The sequence below is a fragment of the Balaenoptera musculus genome, chromosome 14 (genome assembly GCF_009873245.2).
Source record: "Balaenoptera musculus isolate JJ_BM4_2016_0621 chromosome 14, mBalMus1.pri.v3, whole genome shotgun sequence".
Lineage (NCBI taxonomy): Eukaryota > Metazoa > Chordata > Mammalia > Artiodactyla > Balaenopteridae > Balaenoptera > Balaenoptera musculus.
This window is the reverse complement of record NC_045798.1, coordinates 51,955,321-51,981,578: the sequence shown is the minus strand read 5'-3', so window position 1 is coordinate 51,981,578 and position 26,258 is coordinate 51,955,321. Positions and strand designations below refer to the sequence as shown.

At 44.8% G+C, this 26,258-nt stretch overlaps 1 protein-coding gene across 5 annotated transcripts in view; it reads right to left on the bottom strand.

The window, feature by feature from the left end:
- Positions 1–26,258, bottom strand: part of FHOD3 (formin homology 2 domain containing 3) — a 491,767-nt gene that overhangs the window by 163,947 nt on the left and 301,562 nt on the right. For all 5 annotated transcript variants that reach the window (XM_036822951.1, XM_036822949.1, XM_036822950.1 and 2 more), the window contains exons 8-10: positions 22,812–22,906; positions 15,446–15,589; positions 4,658–4,896 (exon numbers count right to left, since the gene is read on the bottom strand). In XM_036822951.1, coding sequence (XP_036678846.1) covers positions 4,658–4,896; positions 15,446–15,589; positions 22,812–22,906 — 478 coding nt within the window. The remainder of the gene's footprint in view (positions 1–4,657; positions 4,897–15,445; positions 15,590–22,811; positions 22,907–26,258) is intronic.

Sequence of the window (26,258 nt, the reverse complement as noted above, 5' to 3'; positions counted from 1 at the left end):
TAGCCCCCAAATTTAAGAATTATATTCTCTGAAAAAAAAGCCAATTTTGACCCATGCACATGAGCATTTAAGCTAGGTCCACAAAGTTCAAGAAAGCTACCCTGCTTCCAACAGTCAAAAGACTCCCTGCCTCATCATCGTCCCAAGGAGGTGGAAGTCACAACTAATTACGTGCCTTCCCCTAAGGCAGGGTTGACATTGTAGAACAGATAATTCTTCGTTGCGGGAGGCAGTCCTTGCACTGTAGAATGTTTAGCAGCGTCTCTAGACTCACCCACCGGATGCCAACAGCACTCCCCACCCCAGCTATGATAACCCAGAAAGTGCCAAGGCATTGCCCGTGTCCCCTAGGGACAAAATCACTTCCGGTTGAAGACCACTGCCTTTCGGGGCCACTGGGACTGGTCCCAGCCTGCCTCTACATCCCTGAGCAGCACATCCTTTTCTGGGCTCATTGCCGCACGCCCTCCTCCCCACTGGCTCTGTATGTCCCCTAGTCTGACTCTTCTCCACCCTCTCCAACCCCCTCAACCTCCCACTGGGAACGCATGAGCAGCCATCAGCAAACAGCCTCCACACCTTCATGGAACATTCCTTGCTCTAACCCTGGACTTAAGGATGCTGTCCCCTAACAGACTTCTCCTACGGCATGGCGGGTTCTTCTCTCTTACCCACATACTCCTCTTTGCCAACTCCACACCACTTCCCCTGCAACTTCCCTCAAGAGACGCAGCCCCTTAGAATATGGGTTGGCAAGCCTGTGGGCCAAATGTGGCCCACCACCTGTTTTGGTACAGTCTGTCAGCTAAGAATGATTTTCACGTTTTTTTAATGGTTGGGGGGAAAAAATCTAAAGAATATTTCGTGACATGTAAAACTCAAATCTCAGTGTCCATAAATAAAGTCTCAGTGGAAGGCAGCCACACTCATTCTCTTACCTGTTTTCTATGGCTGCTTTTATGCTACAAAAAAAGCATAAAAGCAGCCATCGTTGCAACAAAGACTGTCTGGGCTGCAAAGCTTAACGTATTTATTACCTGGCCCTTGACAGAGAACATTTCCAACCCTTGACTTTGAGGAATGTGGGAGTCGTCTGTACCATCTACTTCCAAGCTGCTGTCACCATCCACTACCCGCCAGGTCACTCTTCCATGTGTATTAAAATATACACATGACTGAAAGCTGGATGGCACAACTGCTAACGTGAATGACTAAATGAAGTTCAAAATTACCTCTACGGGTTAGAATGTTGTGTGGAAATCAACAGGATGAAATTAAACTTTATATATTAAGTCCCATGCCAAGTTCATTGTCAGAAAGATGGATATACAGAGCAGGAAGAAGACCCAGTGTGTGTTGCCAGAGGTAAGAACCAGGATGAATAGGGAAACATTATAGGGAAATTCTATCCATATAGTGAAATGCTAAGCAGCAACAGAGCTACCACATTATGGGGCAAATTTAGACCAGGTGACTTTACTAACAAGCCAAAAAGTTCAAGGATAGAATGGGGTGCCTCAGGGAGGAGAATGTCCGAGGCTGAGTACACGGAAAGGGCTTCTGGTCTGGGCTTGACAACCCTGAAGACTTTTTAGTCCTAACACTATATACTATTACAATTTAAACCAGAGACACTGGCTCTTTTGATGATTAGATGCTAAAAATAACTTTCTTGGTAAAAAAATGAAAGCACCGACATTTTTCTTCCAATCAGATCTGTAAATTTAATTGCAAAGGTGAAACTCACTATGGCACACATAGTCACAAGAGGTACTTTTAAGTGGCAGATGACCAATAAACTCATACCTTATTTGGTACATGCTCACTGTGGACTTCTATTTCTTCAGAAACCAAAGCAGAGCAATGTGAGTTTTGAGGCTTATTCGTCCTTATTAAAGCACATAGCCTAGCAGGCCTAAGTCTGTAAGAAGACTTGGGGATTTTCTCCTGTTCGACTCTCTTTGATTTTTTTATTAACCTGAATAAAAATACATATACATGGTATGTAAATCAAATTCCCTGTCTGAAAAGTCAGAAGTACAAGTCTCACTCAATAACTATGTTTAGGAATGGTAGGGTGGCAAGTGGTTCTATACGATTCGGACATTGAGCGGCAAAGGCCAAAAACTTAGATTTAACCCAGGGCTTAGCTCCCTAGTCCTGAGATTCATCACAAGCCCCAAGCCCCTGACTGTTTTCTCCTCTGTAATGTGAGGATAATGATACTTGTCCTGCCTGGATCCTACAGAGGATCATCATGAGAATCCAATTCAAGTGACAGAGAAGAACCATCTGAGTGGAGAGTGCCATATACAGTTTAGGACAACATGAATCTCTCTCTAACCTGTAACCATAGCTCTACCTCCTTTTCAAAAGTATTGCCATTAGTTGGGACACAGAGTAATACAATTCAGCCTAAAATTCTTCGTATGTGACATATGCAGGCATGTTGCTACAAGTTAGCAGTAAGCGGGGCCAGAACGTTCACATAGATGAAGAGTAATCTAGGTCAGGCATGCGTCTGTGTCTTTCAAGGTCTACGGGGAATAGAGCACAATGAACTTCTTGATTCTAAGGTAATGTTTTGAGGCACAGATGCTGAGCAGGTGACTAAGCTATGCACGCAGGGATTGCTTCCCAATTTGCTTCTCGCCACACTTTCCCTCTATCCTACTCCCACTTCTGCCAAAATTACGGTGTCATTTTGGGGCCACAGGGCAAAATCCCTCCAACAGGTTTCATGGATGAAGCCACTTCATAATCATCAATCTGAAAACCTTTATCTTTCTTGGTAAGCTGGAAAGTGTCTTTTTCTTAAACAAATGCTATGAAATTTACATTAAAGCAATAATTTCATTAAAATGAAAAATCAGTCCTATTTGAAAACATTGAGGCAGGAACATTCAGAGGAGCGTCTGTGGCCTGCCGTTCCAGATCCCACCAAGCCCAGAGCCTCAAAACTGTGCCCAGGATGGTCCACTCCACTGCTGTTACCTTTGCCAACATATCACAAGGTGTGGTCACCTGAACTCACAACACAGGGACCTTTGAAAAGTGTAAAAACAAGAAACAGAACAGAAACAAACATGACACAAGTCAGACAGAGCAAAAGAACACCAAATGCTGCTAACAAGGCCTCCTAACTCCTACCTTCAGCCTCTTTGGTGGTTTTAAACCGATTTTTCAGCCCACTGTGTACACTTTCCTCAACTCAACTCTCTCCATGTTAATTTCTCAAGCTATTAGCCAGAAGCAGCGCTACAGAGAGCTTCCAGGGCCCTCTGAGCACTGCCTGAGTTTCTTGAAGGTCTTAGATGACAAAGTACAATGTTCATAGTAGAGGTTCTCATTCCTCAGTCTGTTCAGAAGTTTTGGTCTTCTTTTCACTAAAAGAGAGATTGCTATACACAGACTCTTAGAGACAGAAAAACCTGTAGATGGAGGGCTAGGTGATGGAGAAGGGTGTCAACATGGACCATGCCTTGCACATCACTCGCAGACCGATGCCCTCCTTCTCATTCTGTAATAGGGGGCACCCAAAGGCGTGGACCGGTTCATGTTCCAGTGATCCCATGAGTACCAGACTGGGGATGGGGTGGGTGTCCCCTTAGGGATAGAGAGGAAGGGACATATGTGGATAGTGATAGACCTCACTATCTTAAGGTCATACCACTTATTCTGAGTTATATTCTTCTACACCAAGCAGCCTCCTGACCTACATTTGGCTCCCAGGTGGATCTCCATGATGGGGGGAAAATGCTTCAGTCAAGTGATGTGAGCAGGGTTTCCGCCAGCAGCAGGAAGAGGTGCACTGGCAACCAGTGTATCTGTCAGCCTCAGTGGAGTTGGCTGGCATGGACTGGCCCACAGAATCCCACCATCCTAGTGAACTGACAGCATCCATTTGGGAAGATATAACTGGACCCAGACCCCAGAGCGGCATGGCCATCCTTTTGCTGCACCTCTGTTTTATGGAACCACTTCTGAGCTCCTATAGATTTTGTCAAATTTTATATTTTGGACATATATAATTTCTCATGGGATTGTCAATCCATTTCTTTTTATGTCCCTGTCTTCATTCCTACTTTCTCCCTGCCCAGATGCGAGGTTCACAGGAATGGAGATCATACCTTTTCTATTTATACGTCTTCACGGTTTCAAACAGTCCTGGCCTATAACAGACACTTAAAAATTATGCTGCATGACTGACTGAATAAATGATGGCATTAGTATTTACTGAAGTTATATGAAAGCATATATTTGTTCTATTTAACTCAACCTCAACCATGTATTGTCACGAGTACCTCAGACTCTATCGATCTCACATTCGTGTGGTGGCATACCATTTATTTCTAGGCCAGTTTTGTGTTTTGGATTCTTTTCTGGTTGATAAAGCACAGCATTTCTACTCCGATATTAACTGAGATGCTAAATAATATGAAAATACAAGTGGGTGAAGATGAGTTCATGCGTTAGTAAGACCAAGTCTACGCATGTCACCAGGGCCACCTCGCCCTGGGAAGTTCCGGGGGAATTGGGGGTGATGGTTTAATGGTAGAGGAGAGGTGGGGATGGTCAAGGGCACCCGTGGGGTTGTGGCCTCTCCCCCTCTTTCCGGCATCCTTGCGCCCCTCTCCGCGGCTGGGTTAATACTTACTTCTCACGGAGATCTCGCACTTGACTGGCCTTGAAGTCAGGAGCCAACGGGGAGCAGGGGCTGGACGGAGGCGACAGCGGACTCTTGATGCTCTGCACCGAGTGCCTGCGGCTCCGCCTGCGGTCCAGGCCCTGGTGCTCGCCGCTCGCGCCGGAACACACGCTGGCCCTCCTCCGGTCCCGGCACCCGCTGGGGGGTGGTTCAGCCGTCTCGTCGCCATCCTCGAGCCTGAGTGCCACCTGGAAAAGCAGAGAGCGCCCAGCGCGAGCTCAGATCTCACAGCCGTTCACAGTCCCGCCCCAATGAGCACTTTACGCCGTCTCTTCCCACCCTGTGGCTGCGGCTTCTCCGCAAGGTCATCACAACCACACGCATGCTAAAGCGCAGCCTACAAACCAGAAGATGCGCGCCACTGTGCGAGTTTCCCAAACAGATACAAAAAGGTCAACTGATGTCACGAGAAGACCTGAGAAATATTTTGTAATTAGATGGGCTCTTCACCCTGCGGCCCAGCACTGCCCTTTCCGAGGTCATCTCTCGTGCCCCGCCCCCCACCGCCTTTGCTCTTCCCTGGACCAGAAGGCGGAGTCTCTCCTGAAGCCCAGTGGCAGCAGGAAGCCCCGGAGTTCCTGACAGTTTTGGAGCTCGCTGTCCCAGCGAGGCTGTTCAGAAGAGCACAGCAAGGAGAAAGGCGGGAGCCACAAACTAGGTGAGCTGAACGGCCTCACCTAAAGGTCTTTTGAGAGGCCTGACTTTAGACCATCCCCGCGCACCGCGGCTCTCAGGCAACCTTCTGCAGCCCGGTCTCAGGAGCCTGCTCGCACCTGCGGTCGCAAAAATATGGACCAGAAATACACTGGGCCTCTAGAATTCCGTTTTTCAAAAAAATTTCCTCTTAAAAGCACTTACACTAGGAGCCCTGCTCCTAGTTGCGTGGTGCCCTGTCCAAAGGCCCAGCTCGGCCCTCTCCTGATCTCCTCTATCCTGCATCCTGCTCCCTGGCCCTCTCAGCTCGCAGTAACACCCACCATCTCTATGCATGCGCTCCTCTTTATTGGAGCTCACTCTTCTCAACCATGGGTTACACCTATCTGTATCTCCAGCTTCTTTAATTAATTTTACGCCTCCCTTCTCAAAAACTACATGGTCAGACGAGCACAAGTTATCGTTGACTAGACCTCTGTGTGGCTGCCTGTTCCACTAGTGGACCAAGGGTGACCTGCAGCAAATTGCTCGCCCGAGAGCCTCTCTCTCGGCAAATGAGGCTAAGAGGATTGCATTTTCAGGTTTGTGGTAAGAAAACTTATCTAACATATGTAAAGCAGCTAGGGTAGGGCTTTCCCTGTGGCTAGTACTCAATTAACATGACCATTCTTCCCCAACATAGGCCCTCGGATGAAGGGGCCTAGGATGCCCACAGATTCCTCCATCACACAGAACTGGCAGGTCAGGCCACCTCGCAGACCAGATGGGCCAGGCCAAAGCAAGTCCAGCAGTCTCTCTGATTTGGCACCCAAGGACCCATATGGTCCCCCGTCCCCAAAGGTGCATATTTTCCAGCCTTGTGTGTGCTCTTGGTCACATTTCACAACGTGGTCCTGACAAGTGAGAGGATGGAGAAGCAATATAAAGACCTAGATGGCTAACCATGCTATTTGGCTTTGACATCACCTGTCTACCTAAAACCTGGCTACTGCAAAACCAGTGGTCTCCTCTGTCCAAAGCGTTGATGCCAACTGTGTTCACATAGCAAGGTGAGCTTGGCTTAGTCAAGGCCAGATTGGCCACTCTCATCCTGTTCACGAGGATGGACACCTGAGATGCACGGCCTGTTTCTCAGGGGTGCAGCCTCCCTTGATCTGCTCCATCTCCAGTTTCCTCCAGTTCTAGCTTTTGGGTGAGATTGATTTAGTGAAAACTCCTGTATCTACATGCCAGATACATTCTATAACAAACTCCCAGATAGATGAAGACAATTTAATAATATTTTGACTATTCTGTTCCCTTAGAATTTACAAGTCAGACATAATTTGGGGAGGTTTGAGGTAAGAATTGATAAGAGTTCAGAAAAAGCTCTATTGTTACAAAATCTCACTGGAAAGTCTGTTTCCTGGGGGAGGGGGGGCGGGCACAGGGGGATCTGTGGTATAACTGCAAGAACTAAGAAAGAAGTTATGTATTTGGTTAACCACTTTTATCATCTCAACTTTAGCACTTTAAATGGCATTCTCTGGGGAAAGTTTGAGAATGATTATACACCTAACCAAGGAGAGTATTTTAAAATATTACTAGCCAATTATTTTTTCTTCATTTTTAGATGTACAAATTCTAGACCATTTGAACTTACTCTGACCTGAAGTATTGATTCTGCTTCTAATTAAGCACACATTTGGAATGATAAGATTAGGGGATAAAGTAGAGTTCAGATATTTCTAATTCCTTGTCTAACCTCAGAGATGCAAGGATCAAATAGCATTCCACTCACAGTGCCTTTCAGAGAAGTACACGGAGTGTGCACAAAGTGAAACCTACTTTAACTGCCTTTTGTCAAGGAAGATGGAGACAATCAGAAAGTTTACATGAAAAGTCCTGAAAGATTATCAAAATGACACCATAAAAGGGAATTCAATGAGGGCTGTCTAAAGTTCAGATCCTCAACAAAACATCCATCCCCTTAAACAAAGAAAAGGGTGCATGGGGGTGGAGGGTAAATGGGGCTCAGAATCCCAGGAGATCCAATGGCAGTCTCGGGCTTGGCAGTCAGGAATGCTGTAACATGAAATTTGGGGCTGGTCTTCACTCCTGGTTTTGTTTTCACAAGAAGAATCTTAGAATCACCAGTGTCCACTGATGATAGGAAGAGAGACGCACTTTCACGTACAGGGCCTCGATGGCAGTTCCAAATTCTTCAGATTCTAGGGAGCACGATGGATTAGAGTCAAGACCACTAACGGCTGGAAAACACCTGGAGAGAACAGCACTTATCAAGAGACTTATTCAGAATCTGTGGTGTCAGATCTAATTAACTACAAGTGCAGTGTCCTCCATGGGACCCAAGGGTGAGATCAACCATGTCCTGAACAATCTCTAATCTCACCCAAATGATGGAGTGTTCTGTTTGCTGGACCCCTCGCCAGATACCTTCTGACTCTTTTAATCAAATGTAGAACACTGTCTATAAAACCAAGATGAGGAGCAAGCAGGTTCCTCATCCAGCACTGATTGCACATCCTACCCCATCTTATCAAGAAAGCAGTGAGGAGCGGACTAAGGTGGCATCTGCGGCAACTTCCACCAGTCTTTGAGGCCACTGAATGATCTAAACATTCTTTTTAAATTTTTGTGGAAATTTTCAAACATATACAAAGACTTTTGTGCTTATCACCTATGACAGTTCAACAACTATCGACCCTGGCCAATCTTGCCTCATTTACTCCCTGCCACAGACCCCACAGCCAGATTTTTTTGAGATAAATCCCAGATCATATAATTTCACCCATTAATATTTCAGTATATATCCCTAGAAGATAAGGATTTCTAAAATCCATAACCACATACCACTGTCCCGCTTAAAATAATTTCTTAATATCATCAAACATTGAACAATCTGAACATGCTTAATGGAGGTCAAAATCTATTAACATTTCTTTGAGTTTACGTTGTTATACTACTACTAACCTCCATGACAGGCAGCCATCTTTACACATCAGATGTTATCATTTTCCAAATTGCTATCCCACATTTTCTTTTTAATTCATACCTATACATCTTGATTCAGCTTTTAGCTGAAGTGGATGCCAGCTCTAGTACCATTTCAAGAAGAAACTATGCTGATGACAGGTTGTGCAGATGATTATAGCACTAGGCTCCCAGGGAATCATGCCTCTCTGTTTCCTTATCCTTGTGTAGCCCTCTCCTACATTGAGTCAACAATTTTCCATGTGACTTGCTTTGGCCAATGGGACATCAGAAGACATAGATGCCTCAAAAGTGTTTGCACTTTGGGACTTGTCCTTCTGAAATGCTGCTACATGTGAAGAAGTTCGGGCTAGTCCGCTGAAGACATATGGCCCAGCCAACAGCAGCACCAAATGCCAAACCAGGTGAGTGAGACCATCTTAGACCATTCAGCCTCAGTCAAGCCATCAGATAACTGTAGCTCCCTGAGAATATTTCAGGTGAACCAGGCCCAAATCTCTGACCCACAGAATCATGAGCAATAATTGCTGTTTTAAGACCGCTCTTTTTGGCATATTTGTTATGCAGCAAGAGCTAACTGATACACATTTTCAAAATCACCTATGACAAAGGAAGAATTTTAAGAGATTGGATCTATAAGTTATTTATTCCTGACAGTAACAGTCACCACCTCACCCCCAAAGTCTTCAGCCCTAAGATGCCTTTGCCATTACTAGGACCACATTTTCAGAATCAAAAGTTAGAACACAATCTGACAAAAGACTTTTTATTTTGATTTGTGAATTTATGTATTTGAAAAATCAAAGCTATAAAAATTCAAATGAATTTAATTAAACATGGATTAAATCACCTTTCTAAAATGGAATTAAATTACATGGAATTGGGCATTCCCCAGAAAGTCCAGGACATATGGTCACCAGACATCCTCCACTATTAAGAAGAATTCTAGAAACCCAACCAAGGTCTCTACAATGGCTTGAAAACATTCATAGTCTATTGTGAGGAAAATATTGACACTGCTTATAGGCCTCCTTGCTGCTCTTGCATATAACGAACTTAGTTGTTCTGTGGCACTAAATATTTTTAAAACTGCATTAATTTTCAGAAAGGAATAAAAATCCTGACTCTACTTAGTACCCCAAGCATTCAGTAATCACCTTGAGTGATTACTCAAAGCATCTCCCCCCGTTTAAGGTAGCTGATTTCTGATTAAATCATGCCCTTCCTTCAACCCAGCATCTGTTAATAAAATGTGTGATATTTAAAAGAGACCTTCATTCAAGTGCTTACTGAACCTCTACTCTGGGCAGGTGTGCTGCTGGGCACAGGGGTTAGAGGGGAATGAGACAGATGACAAAGGCAAACTGATAGACAAGTGTGACCTGAGGACTGTTCAGTCTGAGGTGTGGACACAGAGAAGTGCTCCTTCCTGGGTTATAAACAAAGTGCAGGCGACAAGTAGCAGGAACTCCTTTTACCTTGCCAACGAGGCCTTGCGGACGAGGGGACGTCTGAGATGACTCCCTGAGAATGGGAAGGAAGAGCACTCCAGGCAAAGCAAGGAGAATGGATAAAGGGAAGCTCCCTGATGACCTGCCTTTCACGTTCAAGAAACAGAAGAAGTTGAGTGTGGCTGAAACTTCAGAGACATCTTAGGAATGACCCGAGACAGGCCACAGAAGCACGAAGGCCACAGACGGTGTTAGCTCTTGTACCAACTCAAAGAGTTTGAGCTTCATCCCACGGGCTGTGAAAAAGGTTTTAAGGTTTTTCATTCATTCATTCATTCATTCACTCCTGTTTATTTTCTTAAATAGAGGAATGGCGTAGTCAGATCTGACTTCCAGGAGGATCCTTTGTTTTCAGTTGCAGGGAGTTAGGAAGAGGGAATAAGCAGAGAAGCCCCCGGGGGATGCCACTCTGCAGATACCAACCTCTCCAGGCCCTGCCCGTCATCACACCTCCTTTCAACCCTTCACACCTGCCAAACCTGAGCTCCTCCACTACTCTTCCCTCTGTCACTGTCCTTCTTTAGGCCACCACCTCAGATGGGCCTTCCTCCCCCTGCCTCAGTGTCTCACCTCTACCTTATCCTGCCTCTTTTCTTCATAGACACGCCAGCAATCTTGGATCCTCAGCTTACTCACGTACTTTGATCACTGTCTGCACCCCATGAGAATGTGCAACCCCTCAGGACACTGGCCTTGTCTGTCTAGTTTGCTGCTGTGTCCTGGGGCCTAGAATAGTGCCTGGCACATAGTACATACTCAGTAAAGTTCTGTTGAATGAATGGATTCACAGAGGAACAAATGAATGAGAAGATATTGCAAAAATCCAGGCAAGAAATGATGAGGGCCTGAGCTAGGGGAATGGAGAAGAAATCACAGTCTTCAGCAATCAGACTTCTGAGCGTGGGGACAGAGGAGAGAGAAGGGAGTCCAGGACAGCTCCAGGTTTGTAACTTGGGAGACTCTGCTCTTTGTAGAGATGAAGAAATGAACAGATTGTGCAGGATTTTTGTTTTTGTCATGGGAGAAAAATAAAAGGTTTCGTTAGGGCTGGATACATGTCACGTGCAGCCTCCAGGTGTCTGTGACTAACATAATCTGAGCTCCTCTGGCACGTTCCATGTCCTTTCTTGTGCCATCACATTTAGCTGCTGGGGGAACCAGCCACCTGCTTGTCTTAGACCACAGAATGAAAGTTGCTTGGGGAAAGGACAGATCTTCTAGCTCTGTATTTTCAGCCCCAGCAGAGTATGTGACATACCCTCAATGAATGAATGAATGTAATACAAAAAGACAAGCAGGCAGAGGGGCAGGCAGCCAGGAGTCTTGGCAGGAAGCTCAGGGTCAAGGTATCAGGCACCAGCCTCCAAAGCTGCTGAACTCACTGGGTGAATCATAGTGCAGGCTGCATGTACTGAGAGAGGAGGTCTGATAAGGAAACCCCAACACTGAAAGGGAAGGGACAGAGAAGAAAGATCCACGGGAGGACGTCGAGGAGGAACAATCAGAGAGGTACCCTGGAGACATCCATAGACATAGTCACCAGGAGTGCATTCTACAGGAGCAACATACAAAAGTGGTCTCATGACCACCAGCATCATCTTTTTATGATGCTAGCATAACAGTGGTGCCCAAGCTACTAGGGACGGCATACAGAAAAGGAAGAGAGGAAGAGGGGGGAGGCTGAGAGGGAGGCCAATCTTACTTATGACTATTTGCGTAAAAATCCTAAATAAATTAGTATCGAACAGAATTCCAACAGCACACTTTAAAAAAGAACACATCATGACCACGTGGGCTACAGTCCAGGAATGCGAGGATGGTTAAAGGATAAAAGGAAATGAAGTAAATAAACAACTTCAAAATCTAGAAAAAGAACAACAAAGTAAACTGAAAGAAAATTAAAGAAGGAAATTATAGACATAAAAACGTTTTGAGTTACAAAACAGAAGAGCACTGCAAATCATACATAAGTCAAAATTAACAACAACGACAAAATAGACAAACCACTAGTTAACCCAGAGGAAAAAAAGGAAGAAATTACAAACACAAAAATTAACAAAGGAAAATAACTTCAGAGCAAGAGGAAATTAAAAACATTCCTAAGAGACTATTTATATATCTCTTTAGTAATCAGTTTAAAAATCCAGATAAAGTAGATAATTTCCTAGGAAAATATGATTCAGAAAAACTGATCTCCATAAAGATAGGAAGCTTAAATAGACCAATACCCATAGAAAAAACATAGTTACCAAAGATCTCTTGCCTCCAACACACACACACACACACACACACACAAATACACACTCTTCCTCTGCCCCATCATCATCACAGGTCCACACAATTTCCCAAGGGAATTCTATTAAATAATCAAAGACCAGAGACAAAGGCAGAGAGAAAGAAGAAAAACTTCTAAATATTTTTACAAAGCAAGAATAGAATTGATACCTAAACATAAAGAGTATTGGGCACGCACACGCACACACACACACACACACACACACACACGCAGAAAAGAATGGTCATGGTAGCGTTGTCATGGCAACAAAACTGTAACCAGCTGACATCCATCAAGAGAAGAGGAGATAAATAAATTGGGATATATTCATCAGCAGTGAAAGTGAACAAACTAGAACTTCACATAACAACATGGGTAGGTCTCAAAAACAATAAGCAAAAAGAGAAACTGTAGGAGGACACAAAAGGTATGGTTCCATTTATAAAAAGACAAAATTAATATGTTGTTTAGGGATACAGACTGGGAGGAAGGAGTTAAAACAGCTGGCCTGTGACCCCTCCACTCCTTTTGTAGTAGTGATGCTTCTGGGGAAAGAAAGAAGACAATGGCCCCATCTAATCTTTTGTAAATATGCTAATAACTAGACTATCTAACAAACAGCCTGATGATATTTGCTAAAATGAGAGTTCTCGTTTCTGGAGTGCCCTTAATTAGCAGGCTAGGATTGGCTAAGGATCACCTACACTAAATAAACACAGAACTTATGGATTTACACGCCATGACTCTCTGGACTATGTAGTAGAGAGCCTTCATAGTTATGAAGCAAATTACTCGCTGGGCGAGGTGATGCATGAACCACACTTGGAGACCTCATCTATCGTTCTGGGTCAGAAAGCACATGTCTGATATATGAATAAAAGACCTGGGAGTCACAGGTCTCTGCACCTCTGTATTCCGGAAATTATTACCCTAGATAGATTAGTATAGCTCTGCTATAGGTAGCAAGATCTCAGATCTGTCAACTCTTATTTGATAATCTGATCCTTTGTGTTAGCTCACAGAATAAGTTATTTTCAGATAAAATTGTTAAAAAAAAAAAAAAAAAAGAGAACAGTGCTGGAAGTTAGTTGGATGACACCAGGAAGGGCCATCAAGGACACTTCCGAGTTACTGGTAATATTCTACTTCTTAAATACATGAGTGTATTAGGGCTCTCCAAAGAAACAGAACAAATAGGATATATATGGAGATTTAGTGTAAGGAGTTGGCTGACATGATTATGGCAGCTGAGAAGTCCCAAGATCTGTGGTCCAAATGCCTGGGAACCAAGGGAGCCAATGGTGTTAGTTCTAGCCAGAGGTCAAAGGTAAGAGGCAAACTATGTCCCAGCTCATTACCATCAGCAGAGAGTGAATTCTCTCTTGCTCAGCCTTTTGTTCTATTCAGGGCTTCAGTAGACTGAATGAGGCCCACCCACATGGAGGAGGGCAATCTTCATTACTCAGTCTACCAATGTGAATGTTAATCTCATCCAGAAATACCTACACAGACACAGAATAATGTTTGATCAAATATCTGGGCACCCCGTGGCCCAGTCAAGCTGACACATAAAGTTAACTATCACAATGGGTGTTTGTTTTGTTGTTCTTTGAGTGAAACATATAATCTACATTTGTGAATGATATGTACTTAATGTTAAAATATTAAGCAAATGCCATTTGACAAAAGGAAGACGGTGAACACAGGACATCTTTTAAAATGTTTGTCATGAATGGAAAGAGGAAGATGGGGAGGTAGCTTGAGAGTCAGGTAGACTGGAGAGAAACTATGCCCTGAAACCAGAAGTAGTCTTCTGGGGGAGGTATCCAGGCTACTTTTCAAAATGCTCTCCCAGTTGTTCACTAGTAGGAAATTCACCTGCATTATGCTATCTTCTGATACACACTGACCACATAGGATCCAAAGCTATGATAATATAAGCCCCTGGTTGAGCAGAGTCTCAGAGATTGGAGTTCTGATCAGGGGGAAGGGGGTAAAGAAAGGGAGGTATATGTACTGGAAAAAGTCCTTCTACCTTGATGTGAGCCAACAGTCGTTAGTCCCTTCCTTCTCCATCTTTAGTATTCTTACTTAATTCCTACTTTATCCTGTCTCTTAGGGGCCATGAGAACATAACCCTCCACCACCCACTGATAATAAAACACAAAAATGTGAGCAGATTACTGGGTAAGTGAGGCTTCATTAGAGGAGAAGATGCCCAGAGCAGGGGCAAAAGAGCTGGCCAGCTGTGGGAAGCTTTATGCTCTGACAGCAGATCTCTCTGGCTCAGTTTCCACTGATTTTTCCTAAGATCATACAAAGATAATTCTGTTCTGTTCCTCAGCTTGTCACTTATTATGACAGTAACTTTAAGGAAGTAATGAGTTACATGTCAGTTTCTCCACTTCTACCCAGTGAAGATCACAATGGAGCCATTTAGCTGGGAAATATCCCTCCTAGGACTCTAGCTGTGCACACAAATTTATGAATAAAGCTGTTCATTATAACAGCATTCATCATTTTCAAAAACTTGGAAGCAATCTAAATCTGAGAAAACAGGGACTGGTTATATGTATTATGGTACTTGCATACAGACAGGCTATTAGGTTCCTAATAAAACAAAATTCTTGAAGACGATTCAATGACAAAAGAAAATGGTTCCAAAATATTTATTAATAAAGATTCAGTACACAACACTGTATATAGACTATTATCTCCGGAGTTAATAGTCTATACATTTACAAAAAAGACTAGAAAAACAGACCAAAATGTTAACCATGGTTAGTAATAAAATCATGGGTGATTTCTTTCACTTTTATACTTTTTGGTATTTTCCAAATATTCTTCAATGAGTACATACTTTTAGCAAATAAAAAAAAAACACCATGACAAGGTGAGAGAGAAAGCAGAAGAAAGTGAAAAGTTTAGTATCTTTAATAGCACTTTTTCCCCGCATTTTCATTTTGCAGTGGACCCTACAAATTATGTAGAGCCCTGCCGGAAGTTCCACCCCGTCCGAGGATAAGAAACACAAACTATGTGCCTCCTTCCCCACCACCCCTCATTCAGAATGAATGTTCTTTAAAATAAAATAGCAGTTAATCAATCTGGGCCCACCCTTGGAGTTTCCGACTCAGCAGGTCTGGGGCGGGGCCTGAGAACCTGCATTTTGGCAGCACCGAGATGTTGCAGATGCTGCCACATCACACTCAGAGCCACTGGTCTAGAGTATGTTTCCCTCAGCCTCTGACATTTGTCCAGGCTGTATGAGGCCCTACAAAAGGCATACACATATCCTGTTACCTCATAGATGTTCAATTGCTCCACTAAGTCCAGGTCAGTCCCTTTCTTGGTCAAGTGCCGCTGGGACACAGCTGCAATGCCCAGCTCCTCCAGGCAGTCCACCACATCGTAGAAGGTGTCTTGCTCTGGCAATCCTGACAAGGTCTGGATGGAGAAAGAACAGGACACAGACATGTCTTAGAGGACTGTCACAAGGCTCTCAGGGCATTTTTTGCATGGTAGCCAGTGGCCATGAGTATAACAATGTGGGGGCAAAGCAAACAGATGCTAAGTTCATTTGAGAAAAAGCTTCTTCAGTGTGGTAAGCAGAATGAACCCCAAGATCCCACCCCCCCGGGACACAGGTGCTATACAATTCCCTCCCCTTGAGGGTAGGGAGGACACTCCCATGATTAGGTGACGTTATATGGCAAAGGTGAAAGCATTCTACAGATGTCATTAAGGTCCCAAATCAGTTGATCCTGAGTTAATCAAAGGGGAGAGTAGCCGGGTGGTCCTGACCTAATCACGTGAGCCATTTAAAAGTGGGTTTAGGTCTTTTCTGAGCACAGAGAGTAGAAGAGAGATTATCCTGCTGTCCCGGAAGAAGCAGCAAGCCGCCATGAGTTCCACAGCTGCAAGGAAATGAGCTCCGCTAACAACCACAGAAGCTTGGAAGGGGACCCCAAGCTTCAGACGAGACACCAGCCCTGGTTGACACCTTGACTGCCGCCTTGTAAGACTCTGAGCAGAGGACCCAGTGAGGGGGTGCCTGGACCCTGCCCCACGGGAGGTGTGAGATGATAAGCCTGTGATATTTCAAGCTGCTAAATTTGTGGTAATTTGTTACATGGCAATTGAAAACTAACATACTCAGTGATCAGAACAACTCCCATTAAGATTGATCTACCAACAGCTGGAGTCATAACAATTGAATGATTCCCTTTTCTTTCTGTTCGGCAGGCCTTCCCCTTGGTCTAAGACATTTAGGAAAACATGAGAAATTTCAAAGCTGCAACCAAGAGACTAAAAGATAACCCAAGAAAGAAAAGGCCGACTTTTCTTTGAGTTCTGCTTCTCTTAAAAGAAGGATGATTGGGCTTCCCTGGTGGCGCAGTGGTTGAGAATCTGCCTGCCGATGCAGAGGACACGAGTTCGAGCCCCGGTCTGGGAAGATCCCACATGCCGCGGAGCAACTAGGCCCGTGAGCCACAATTACTGAGCCTGCGCGTCTGGAGCCTGTGCTCCGCAACAAGAGAGGCCGCGATAGTGAGAGGCCCGCGCACCGCGATGAAGAGTGGCCCCCGCTTGCCACAACTAGAGAAAGCCCTCGCACAGAAACGAAGACCCAACACAGCCATAAATAAATAAACAAATAAATAAAATTAAAAAAAAGAAGGATGATAGCTCAGATCAGGCCTCTGCTGAGAACTGGAAGGACCCTTGAGGTGATTTACTCCAAGTCCCTTATCTTATAAACAAGGGAGATGAAGGCAGGGGAGGGAAGGATTCGCCTGAGGTAACAGGAAGTTACTAAATAATAACTAATAAAAGCCTGTGCTCAGACCTGCTATTCTCGTCTCCTTTCCTCACACACCTGTGCCTTCTACACAAACTACTCTGGCCTGAAATTCCAAGGTCTCGACTCCTTATTTATTTCACTATTATTGCATTTCAAAAATACTCTAAACATGGTGACTTGCCTTGAAAGAAAAAAGACCAATACTTTCTTAAGGATCATCTCACAGCACCAACTTCTTTTAACACTTCTGTTTTGGGGCTATTAATATTGGAAAGAATGTCTCTACTCATAACCCAAATAATAGCTGTTTCCCTTCTATGCTGAACAAAGAGGATACAACTCACTGCTGTTGAGACCAGACACTGAAGAAAAATAACTGGGATACGACAGCTTAATCCATCAGGGGCCCCAGCAAGGACACAGAACAGGAGGCTGTGAGCAGTCAGCAGCTGTAATAAATAAACAGGTGCTCACACCTAAGTGGCCAAGTGTGGAAGCACACGTAGGTGTCTGCAGATGCTGGGCAAGGCAGTCACTGCTGCATTAGCAAATAGCAGTCCACTGCGTTAACTGAAAAAGTACACACCTGTCCAAAGCACCCTCTCATCAGAACAAGTCCATCTTTTGGTTTTAGTGAAAACTCCAGAACTTGTTAAAAGATGAGGAGAGGGAAATGGTGATACAAACGCCAGGGCAGGGCTAATGATCGGAGGTGCCCTGACTGACTGCTGACCTGCCAATCACAGGTGAGTAGACATTCAGGGTTAGATTCAAAACTTGCTACACGGCAGTGCAGGGGTGGGTAGGATGGGCACAGAGAGGGGCCTCTGGCAGTCTCCTCACCTCCCCGTTCCCCTCCTTTCTTCTTCCCTTTTTTCCCTGCTGAGAGTCAACTGAGGTTCCTTCTCTCAGAAGTTTCCAGGAGGTTAAATTCCTGGACCTAATCCTCATTGCCTTAGCAAGCCCAACCATGATGGGTTGGTGGGGAGATTTCTATTAAATAATTATGTCTATAGAACCAAACAGATCAGAGAGCCCTTGCTCAATAAGAGGCCCAGATCTGAGGGTATTGACTGAGAGGACATCTGTCATTTCCACGGTGAAAATGTGGGCTTGAGCCACACCCGCGTCCCACCACCTCTCACGGATGGCTGCAGGGGAGCTGGCCTTCCACCACCATCAAAGACAGCTTCTCTAGTCCATGGCCATACCACCCTGAATGCGCTTGATCTTGTCAAAGACAGCTTCGCTCTCCGCCTGCACGGGGAGGGGACCGTGCAGCCCAGAAACACACTCACATCTTTTCAGCTGATTCTCTGACGTGTTCAGCAAACTCTGCCACACTCCCACCCCTCCTGGGCCCTGTCCTCCCATTTCTACGCTGACACTCACTGCTAAGGTGCCTATTTCTGGCAAAGGTGGCAGCTACTCCAGAAAAGTCTATGAGCAAATGTCTCTTGATGCCTTCACTCTCAGACGACACTCAGGACCCCCTTCCTGGTTTCTCTCAGACCTTGTCTTGCCAGGGTTTGTGACAAGTAAATCTTTACAGCCTCTCTCAGAGGGAGAAATCTCTGTCCTAAAGGACATTTTATTTTCCAGTCCCTGGGTTTTCACTGGTCCCATCCAATCTTCCTTGTGGGGTAAAACCAGTGTGGTGAAAGCCTGTACACACAGTGTTCATAGCAGCAGAAGCAGAAGCATCTGTGAAAGCCAAAAGCTGTGAGCACCCAAATCTCCTTCAGTGGATGAAGAGATAGCAAATGGTGGCATATTTATATTATACAATGGCACACTATACAGCAGCAGAAAGGAGCAAACTATTAATACGCGTAGTAACATAGATGAATCTCTAAGGCACTGTGCTGGGTGAGAGAAGCCAGCCTCAAAGGGTCACATCCTGTATGATTCCCATTTCTGAAATAATAGAACTATAGTGATAGAGAATAAATCAGTGGTTGCCAGGGGCATGAACAGGTGATCAGGATGTCATTATAAAAGGATAACATGAGCGAGATTTGAGGGGAGATGGAGCCGTTCTATATGCTAATTGTGAAGGTTATCCATAACTATGTATGTGTCAAAACTTACACAGCTAAATACCAAGAGAAAAAAGTCAATTTTACTATATGGTAATTAAAAAAACAATATAATCAAATCTGAAAACAAATGCTCAGTGTGAATCCCATCAGGTAACTCACCCCCTGGCTCCGCTAGAGCTGCTTCCCTCCCCAGGGCTCCCTGGGGTCGCATTCCCTGAAGGCTCCAAGCCAGCCCCATGGTAATGCCTCTTGTAACTCATCCCCCACCCCCGCCACCTGCTTCATCTGATTCTACAAGGTGGTCAATATCTGAGCCCCCAAAGCGGGGAATCCCACCTAGGAGATTGCAGCTGGATCAGGACAGGGCACCATGCAACTTCAGCTTGCAGGGTGAGAAACGGCTCGTTTCTGATGCCCCCTCAGATCTTCTGAAGACATGGTTTGGGGGGGTGGGGAGAGTTCAGGGGGGGTTAGTCTGGATCCTGGAAACCCCTCATTAATCTCCCTGTTTAACAAAGGGAGCAGACTTCAGTTTCAGAACCATGAGCAGGCTAGAATTTCATACCCTTGTTTCGTCATAAAAATGTTAATGTTTTGAATTCCATGTTATTAGGCCGGCTTCCATTTTGTTGAAAGAAAAGTTAGAAAAGCAATATAATTTCCCACATTTCAGAGTCTGAATTTTTTCCAGACCCATATTAGCATTTCAATGTGTTATGATGTTTGGGATCTCAGAAGATGTTACTCACTGGAACAATAAACGTGACTAAAATTCAACAAAAGAAAACAAACCCAGTGTGGGTGCCAGCGTCCTGCTGACCTTTTTGAGGAAAGGATGACACTTAGAATCATGTCCTCAGGGCCTTCCTGGACTTCCCCTGGGCCAGAACTAACAAAAGATGAGACGGAACTGCCAGAAGAGAAAGAGTAAGTGAGGAATTCCTGGACGCTAGATGCCTTATGGTGCCAAGGAGAGTGTGACACGTGCTGGGTCCTTGCCAGTGGTTGGCAGCAGGATGCCCACGCCATGCGGCTGCTGCTGGGATCGTTACACAGCCGAGCATGGCCTCTACCACTAAGGTGGAGAGCATTACAACGAAAACCCTGTGCAAGAGTGAAAATGCCATTTTTGCTGAATTTAATGTTTTCCAAAACAATGGCAGTGACTGAAAATGACAGGAAGTAGGTGACTTTCATCTTCAAAAACCAACAGAAAATTGCTTTCAAATTGCGTGGTAAAATCAACTCACAAAGAGCTTTGAAAATAAAAACCGAATTCTTAGGATTATCTTCCAGAAAAGTGATGCCCATTCCCCACCTGGACTGTAGGAAATTTCCTGTGACCTCATCAACAAACGGCATTTCATTAAAAAGTAATCACTACCCACGTGACCCAGAGAAAATGGCTTGTTGTTTTACTATATATTTCTTTTAATCTTAGTAGGGTTAACGTCATTCATTTTTCAACGGAGTTCTTAATATATTTAGGATAGTATCATTTTCTGCCCAGTTTTTTGCAAACAATTTCCCAGTTTGTCACTTGCCTTTAGTTTTTGTTTTGGATTTCATTTTACAAATAAGATGTTTTATAGTTTATAGTTTTATACAGTGAAATATTTAAATCCTTTGCTTTGGAACCTTTTTGACTGGTTTTACTATTTTATTATTTGGCAACTAGAGACCAGTTAATCTTCACCTCTAGTTTTTCCTCAGTTTTCTACAGTTTGATATGTTACATTGAACTCTTTAATCTACCTGAAATTTATTTTGGTGTACAGTCAAAGTATGTTTTTGTTTATTTCCATTTATCAAAACCTCTCCCAGTCATGAATAAAGCTGACCATCCCTATGGATGTCAATCACAGGGTGAGTCATCCTGTGCATTGAGGTCTGTTTCAGAGCCCCTCTGCTTCAGCCATCTGCTGAGGAAAGAGTCAAGACCACATTGTTTTAATTCTTAGAGTTTGCACAACATTTTAATATCTAGTAGAATTACTTTTCATAATTATGTTGCTTTCTACTAATTTGTCCCCAGTCATCAGGGGAAATGTTTCTCCAGTTACATTTCAGGAAGAGATTCTGGGTCCTTTCTGAAGAACTAATGATCACTGCAGTTGGTCCTTAGGCTTGCACCTGGCAGGCTGGGGCACAAAAAGGGAGGATCTTGGGGTAGCAGATGTGGCGTCTGGGGTCCAGGGAAGAGAAACAACCCCACCTTCCCTCAATTATTAATGAGGAAGGGGCCCGAGCACCGGGATGAAGGAGCTCCAGTCCTGAGAGTGGGCTGTCCCAGGTCAGCATGGGACCCACTGTCAGAGCACCTCTCAGGACGGACACAAGCTGGTGACCAGGGAGGACGTAATGGGAGGAAAGGGAGCACAAGGGTGAGGTCACCATCACAGGAGGAGGACAGGACCCGCCCTCAGGAATCCATACCTCGCCCACAGCAGTCAGAAGTCAATAAGCCGTGGAACAGAGTGCTTGCTTTTCTGTCTGATTGTGAATGATTTCCTTAGAGTAAAACTTGCTAATCTATATTCTTAAGGAAAAATGTTTTCAAGGGGACATCTTGATAGGACGAGTAGCCATAAAATTCTCGCTACCCTCTTTCCGGTTTTATTGGAAAGAACCAAAGCACAGAAAGCATGCAGACTCTCAGGCCTTCACAGGTATGAGCACCAGCACGCATTGCACACTTGCCACGTGTGGGTGTAAAGGGTTTTCTCTTGCAAAGAGGCATGCTGAAGGGTGTTCCCGCCACGGGGGTGCACACGATGTGGTTCTTCTTCAGAAGGCAAATTTTAGATTTTCACATGTACTAGTTCCCTAGGGCTGCCATAACAAAGTACCACAAACTGAGAGGCTTAAAACAACAGAAATTAGGTATGGAACTTGGTAAACTGTAAGCTGAAGACCAATCACATTTGCTACACAGGCTGCCTGAACACTGTGACCATCTCTCCAGATGGATCCCTCTGTGCTTCTGGAGGCAAGGATGGCCAGGCCAAGTTGTGGGACCTCAACGAAGGCAAGCACCTTCACACGCTAGATGGTGGGAGCCTCATCAACGCCCTGTGCTTCAGTCCCAAATGCTTCTGGCTCTGTGCTGCCACTGGCTCAGCATCAAGATCTGGGACTTGGAGGGCAAAATTATTGTAGATGAATTGAAGCAAGAAGTTATCAGGACCAGCAGCAAGGCAGACCACCCCAGTGGACCTCTCTGGCCTGGCCTGCTGATGGCCAGACTGTTTGCTGGCTACATGGACCACCTGGTGTGAGTGTGGCAGGTGACCCTCGGCACCCACTAGAAACATGGCAGAGCTTTAAAAACAAAAAACTGGTTTTCTGAAGAAGAAAACAACCCAGAAATTTATTCTCTTCCAGGTGGAGAGACTAGAAGTCTGATATCAAGGTGTCAGCAGGGCCGTGCTCTCTCCGATGGCTCTAGGGTAGGATCCTTCCTTGCTTCATCCGGGATTGGCTACTGACAATCCTTAGCATCCGTTGGCGGTCCTCAGCTTACAGATGTATCACTCCAATCTCTGCCCCTGCTTTTGCTGGCTGTCTTCCTCATGTATGTGTGTCTACCCTTGTCTTCCCTCTATGTGTGTCTCTTTTCCTCTTCTTATAAGGACACCAGTCCTATTGGATTAGAGCCCACCCTAATGACCTCATCTTAACCTGATTACATCTGCAAAGATCCTATTTCCAAATAAGATCACATTCACAGGTACCAGGGGTTAGGGCTTCAGGAACACATCTACAGGAACACATCTTTTGGGGTGGGGGGATACAGTTCAACCCATAACAAACATCAACCGACCTTGTTCACTAAAGTCATTGCATAAACCAGCAACTCCGTGTCGACCCCATCCTTTTCCTCCAGGATTTCCATGATATTTGACCAAGGTTTGACTCCTAGGAATAAAGCAAAAAATCATTAGAAACAGCAATTCAACACTCCTTGTCCAATTCACATCACAGTTTACCCAGAGACTTATCACCCAATGATGGCAGTGCCTTTCAGTCACCAAATTTCAAAGCATGACACAATTCTTAGGATGGACTTGAATATGTTTCCAATTAGGTGACGATATACCATGTCATCCTTGTCTACTTGAAAATGTATACTCTTCAGTGTCAGGATGCCTATCAGTTTGTTTGAAAAGTTGCCTTTATATTAAATAGGTGATTTTTTAAAAATCCATTCATATGCAGCTTTTTTAGACCATGCATTTTACTCTCTAAGTGTGGAAATTCTTTGTAAGTACTCTCTGTATGTCCATCTCCTGCAAGGAAAGGGGATGCAGGAGGGCTTTACAGTCAATCTAGCAATGGACTTCAAACAATAACCGTGAAACGTCCATCTAGCAAACATTTCAAGAACAGAAGTATATTATCTCTATTCAATCAAGGCACAAATAACTATTTAAGCATCAACCAGGTACCAAGGAACTGCGTCTCTGGGAGTCTGTCATCAAGAGGCTTATAATCAAATGGAACAGTTAGGCATAAGTACAGGAACACACCTCAGCACGGGGTAAAAGCACTTAGAAGGCAAAGCGCTTAGCCAAGCCTGTCACTCAGCGAGGGAGGTCTGTCTCTTGCAGTGCGATGGCTGAGGAAGGTTTGGTGCAAGAGGTGACTCCTCAGTGGGGCTCCGGGGGGAGGCTCCTGGAGGCTGTCCCGTGGCTCCAGGGAGGGCAGGGAAACCCTCCACGTTCAGGATCGCCAAGCCAAGGCCAAGGCCACAAAGGGTACATGACACCCTGATGTGATTTCCTACACTGGAGATAAACATCTGTAGTGAAGTACTGCCTTGCCCTTGGCGTGGCGGTGTGGAACGTGCAGCTCTTTCCTGCTTTCTCTATAAAGATCTCAAAGGCATATGGCTTATTTTTGCTGAAAAAGTAAAGTCTGAAATAACCTAAAACCAGTGGGTTACAAATGCTGATTCATGGATGGGTTATGTCAGAGCTGATTTCCTGGCCTTGAGAACAAAAGCTCCCCAAGGGCAGTGATGTGTCCTGTCTTATCTCTGTGCCCTTGGCAGAGTGCCCGGCACACAGTAGGTGCTCAATAAAATGTCTGACTAGTGACTGGAGACCCCTGAGAGGGCATGGGTGGGTTAAACTGGGGCAGTTTTAAAAGAGCCAGAGGGTTAAATGCACACAGTAAGAAAAGAAGACAGGAGAATTTTAAAAGGAATAGGCACCTACTATACAATGTGAAAGACACAGATGTAGTTTGATGTAAAGGTGTGTTGGTGCTCCCAGCAAGGGAACAAAAAGCCTTTTCCTTCGGACTAGCTGCCCAGTTGGTCCAAACTATGAACCTATGGACTAAGCTTCTATGACCCTTTGTTACTGTGAACACAAAAGCATGATCCTTTGCCTACTAACTGTTGAAAATTATCTTCTTGCTGATCTTTATCATCAAACTATTTTGAAGTCTACACCTGTTCTTCAAAGCCCAGCAAAGTAACTGTTTCCACCCTCAAGACAATCAGTGTGGTCAGTAGGTCATGGGTCTCACTGTCCAAGTATAGGTCAAGCATTCCAGGTGCCTTTGCTCATGTTCATAACAAGGACAACTTCGTCATTCACACTCACACCCAACCTCAGTACAAAACACGAACACACGAGTTCTACTGGGTTCCCCACGTATGCGTAAAGAAAAGCCTATGCAAGAGAGACAGCATCAATGCGAAGGATTCTTAGTGGGGCTCGGGGGCCCAGAACTGCTTCCTGGTTCCTTACTTTGGAGCCACACATGTCAAACAGGGCCTGGGGAAGGAAAGGCCAAGGAGCAACCGCAGGCATCCCGGAGAGAGGGATGTGCATGGACTATCTCCTCTCTTCCTCTCTCTCTCTCTCTCTCTCTTTCCCATGCAGACACACATATCTGTGCACCAGTTTATCCATTATAATGAAAACACTCAAACACTGGCTTAATTAAAAACCGTGTTTTTCAGCTGTAATATCTGATTCCCTTTTTACCATTTAAGGATTTCAAGACTGGAAATTTGCATGTATTCATACACTGTTGGGATAAATGTTTATTGTCCTTTGACTGTTTGGGGACCAGAAAATAGAAAATTTTTAGAAGAACGAAGGGGAAGGGGAAGAAACCTTCTAGTTCAACACAAATAGCCCTGGCAGGGCTCCAGCTGGCCTGTGTCAAGCACCAGCAGTCGTAACTGTCCCAGGAGCTGCCACCTGTCAGAACTAAATGGTCCAGTTCACCCCCACCACCATCACCTTTGTTGCTCCATTTGGGGTTTACGTGTGTGTACGTGTAGGTAGGGGATGGTCCTGTGTTAGAATCATAAGCCACACGATCTTCCCCCTTCACATAACAGAGAACGAAACCGAGCCCCAAAGTAGTGGAATGAACAGAGGCCAGAGAGACGCGTCTAACCTGGAGGGATCGGATCCACCCTAGAGGCTCACTGTGAGGTGTCATGGAGGTAGAGCACTTTGTCGATTCTCATGAGCACTGATGGAGAACATCAGGAGACAGTCATTTCCTTCAACATTATCATCCGTCTCCCTCCAACTCCACCTCCCCTTCCTCCACCCCAAACACTGGAGTGAGTATAGGTTCCATGAAAGCCTGGTTTTTCTCTGATGTTTGCAAGCACATGGTTGGCACTTAAATATCTGTCAAACAAATGAGTTGTATATGAAGAACGCTTAGAACAGTGTCTGTTGCATGGCAGGCACTCGAATAGCAGTAGCTGCCACTGCAGTGGTGGGTGGAGGACACCCACACGGACCCACAGGCCTTCCACACAGGCTCCCAGGCCAGGCTCCTCCTCCCACCAAACCGTAGCACCCCTCCCTCAACCCAGAATAAATAAGCACAGAATAAACCGCTCAGTACTTCTCCCTCTTACTCTCCCCCCGAGTCTCTGTATTAAACCCAAAAGAAAATAGTAAGCTATTTTGCACGATGCCTTGTACACAAGTTGGTCTAACACTCAAATACAAGGTCCCAGCAGCATGTTCCAAGCCTTTGAGCGTGATCAATGAACCCTTAACAGGTATACTTCTGCTCTAAGCAGCAATGGAAACAGAGCTTGAGTTCTGTCCACTCTAACCTCCACCATGCTCTGTGCATTCTTCACAGAGCAATGTATCCTTGAGCAGAAGTCAGAGACGGGATCGCTTGAAAAGATGGCTGGATTCTTTTTCCCCTGTTAATCATGTGTTAGACACATGTTTAGAAATTATGTCATATCTCATCACCTCACATTCAAATGAAAAAT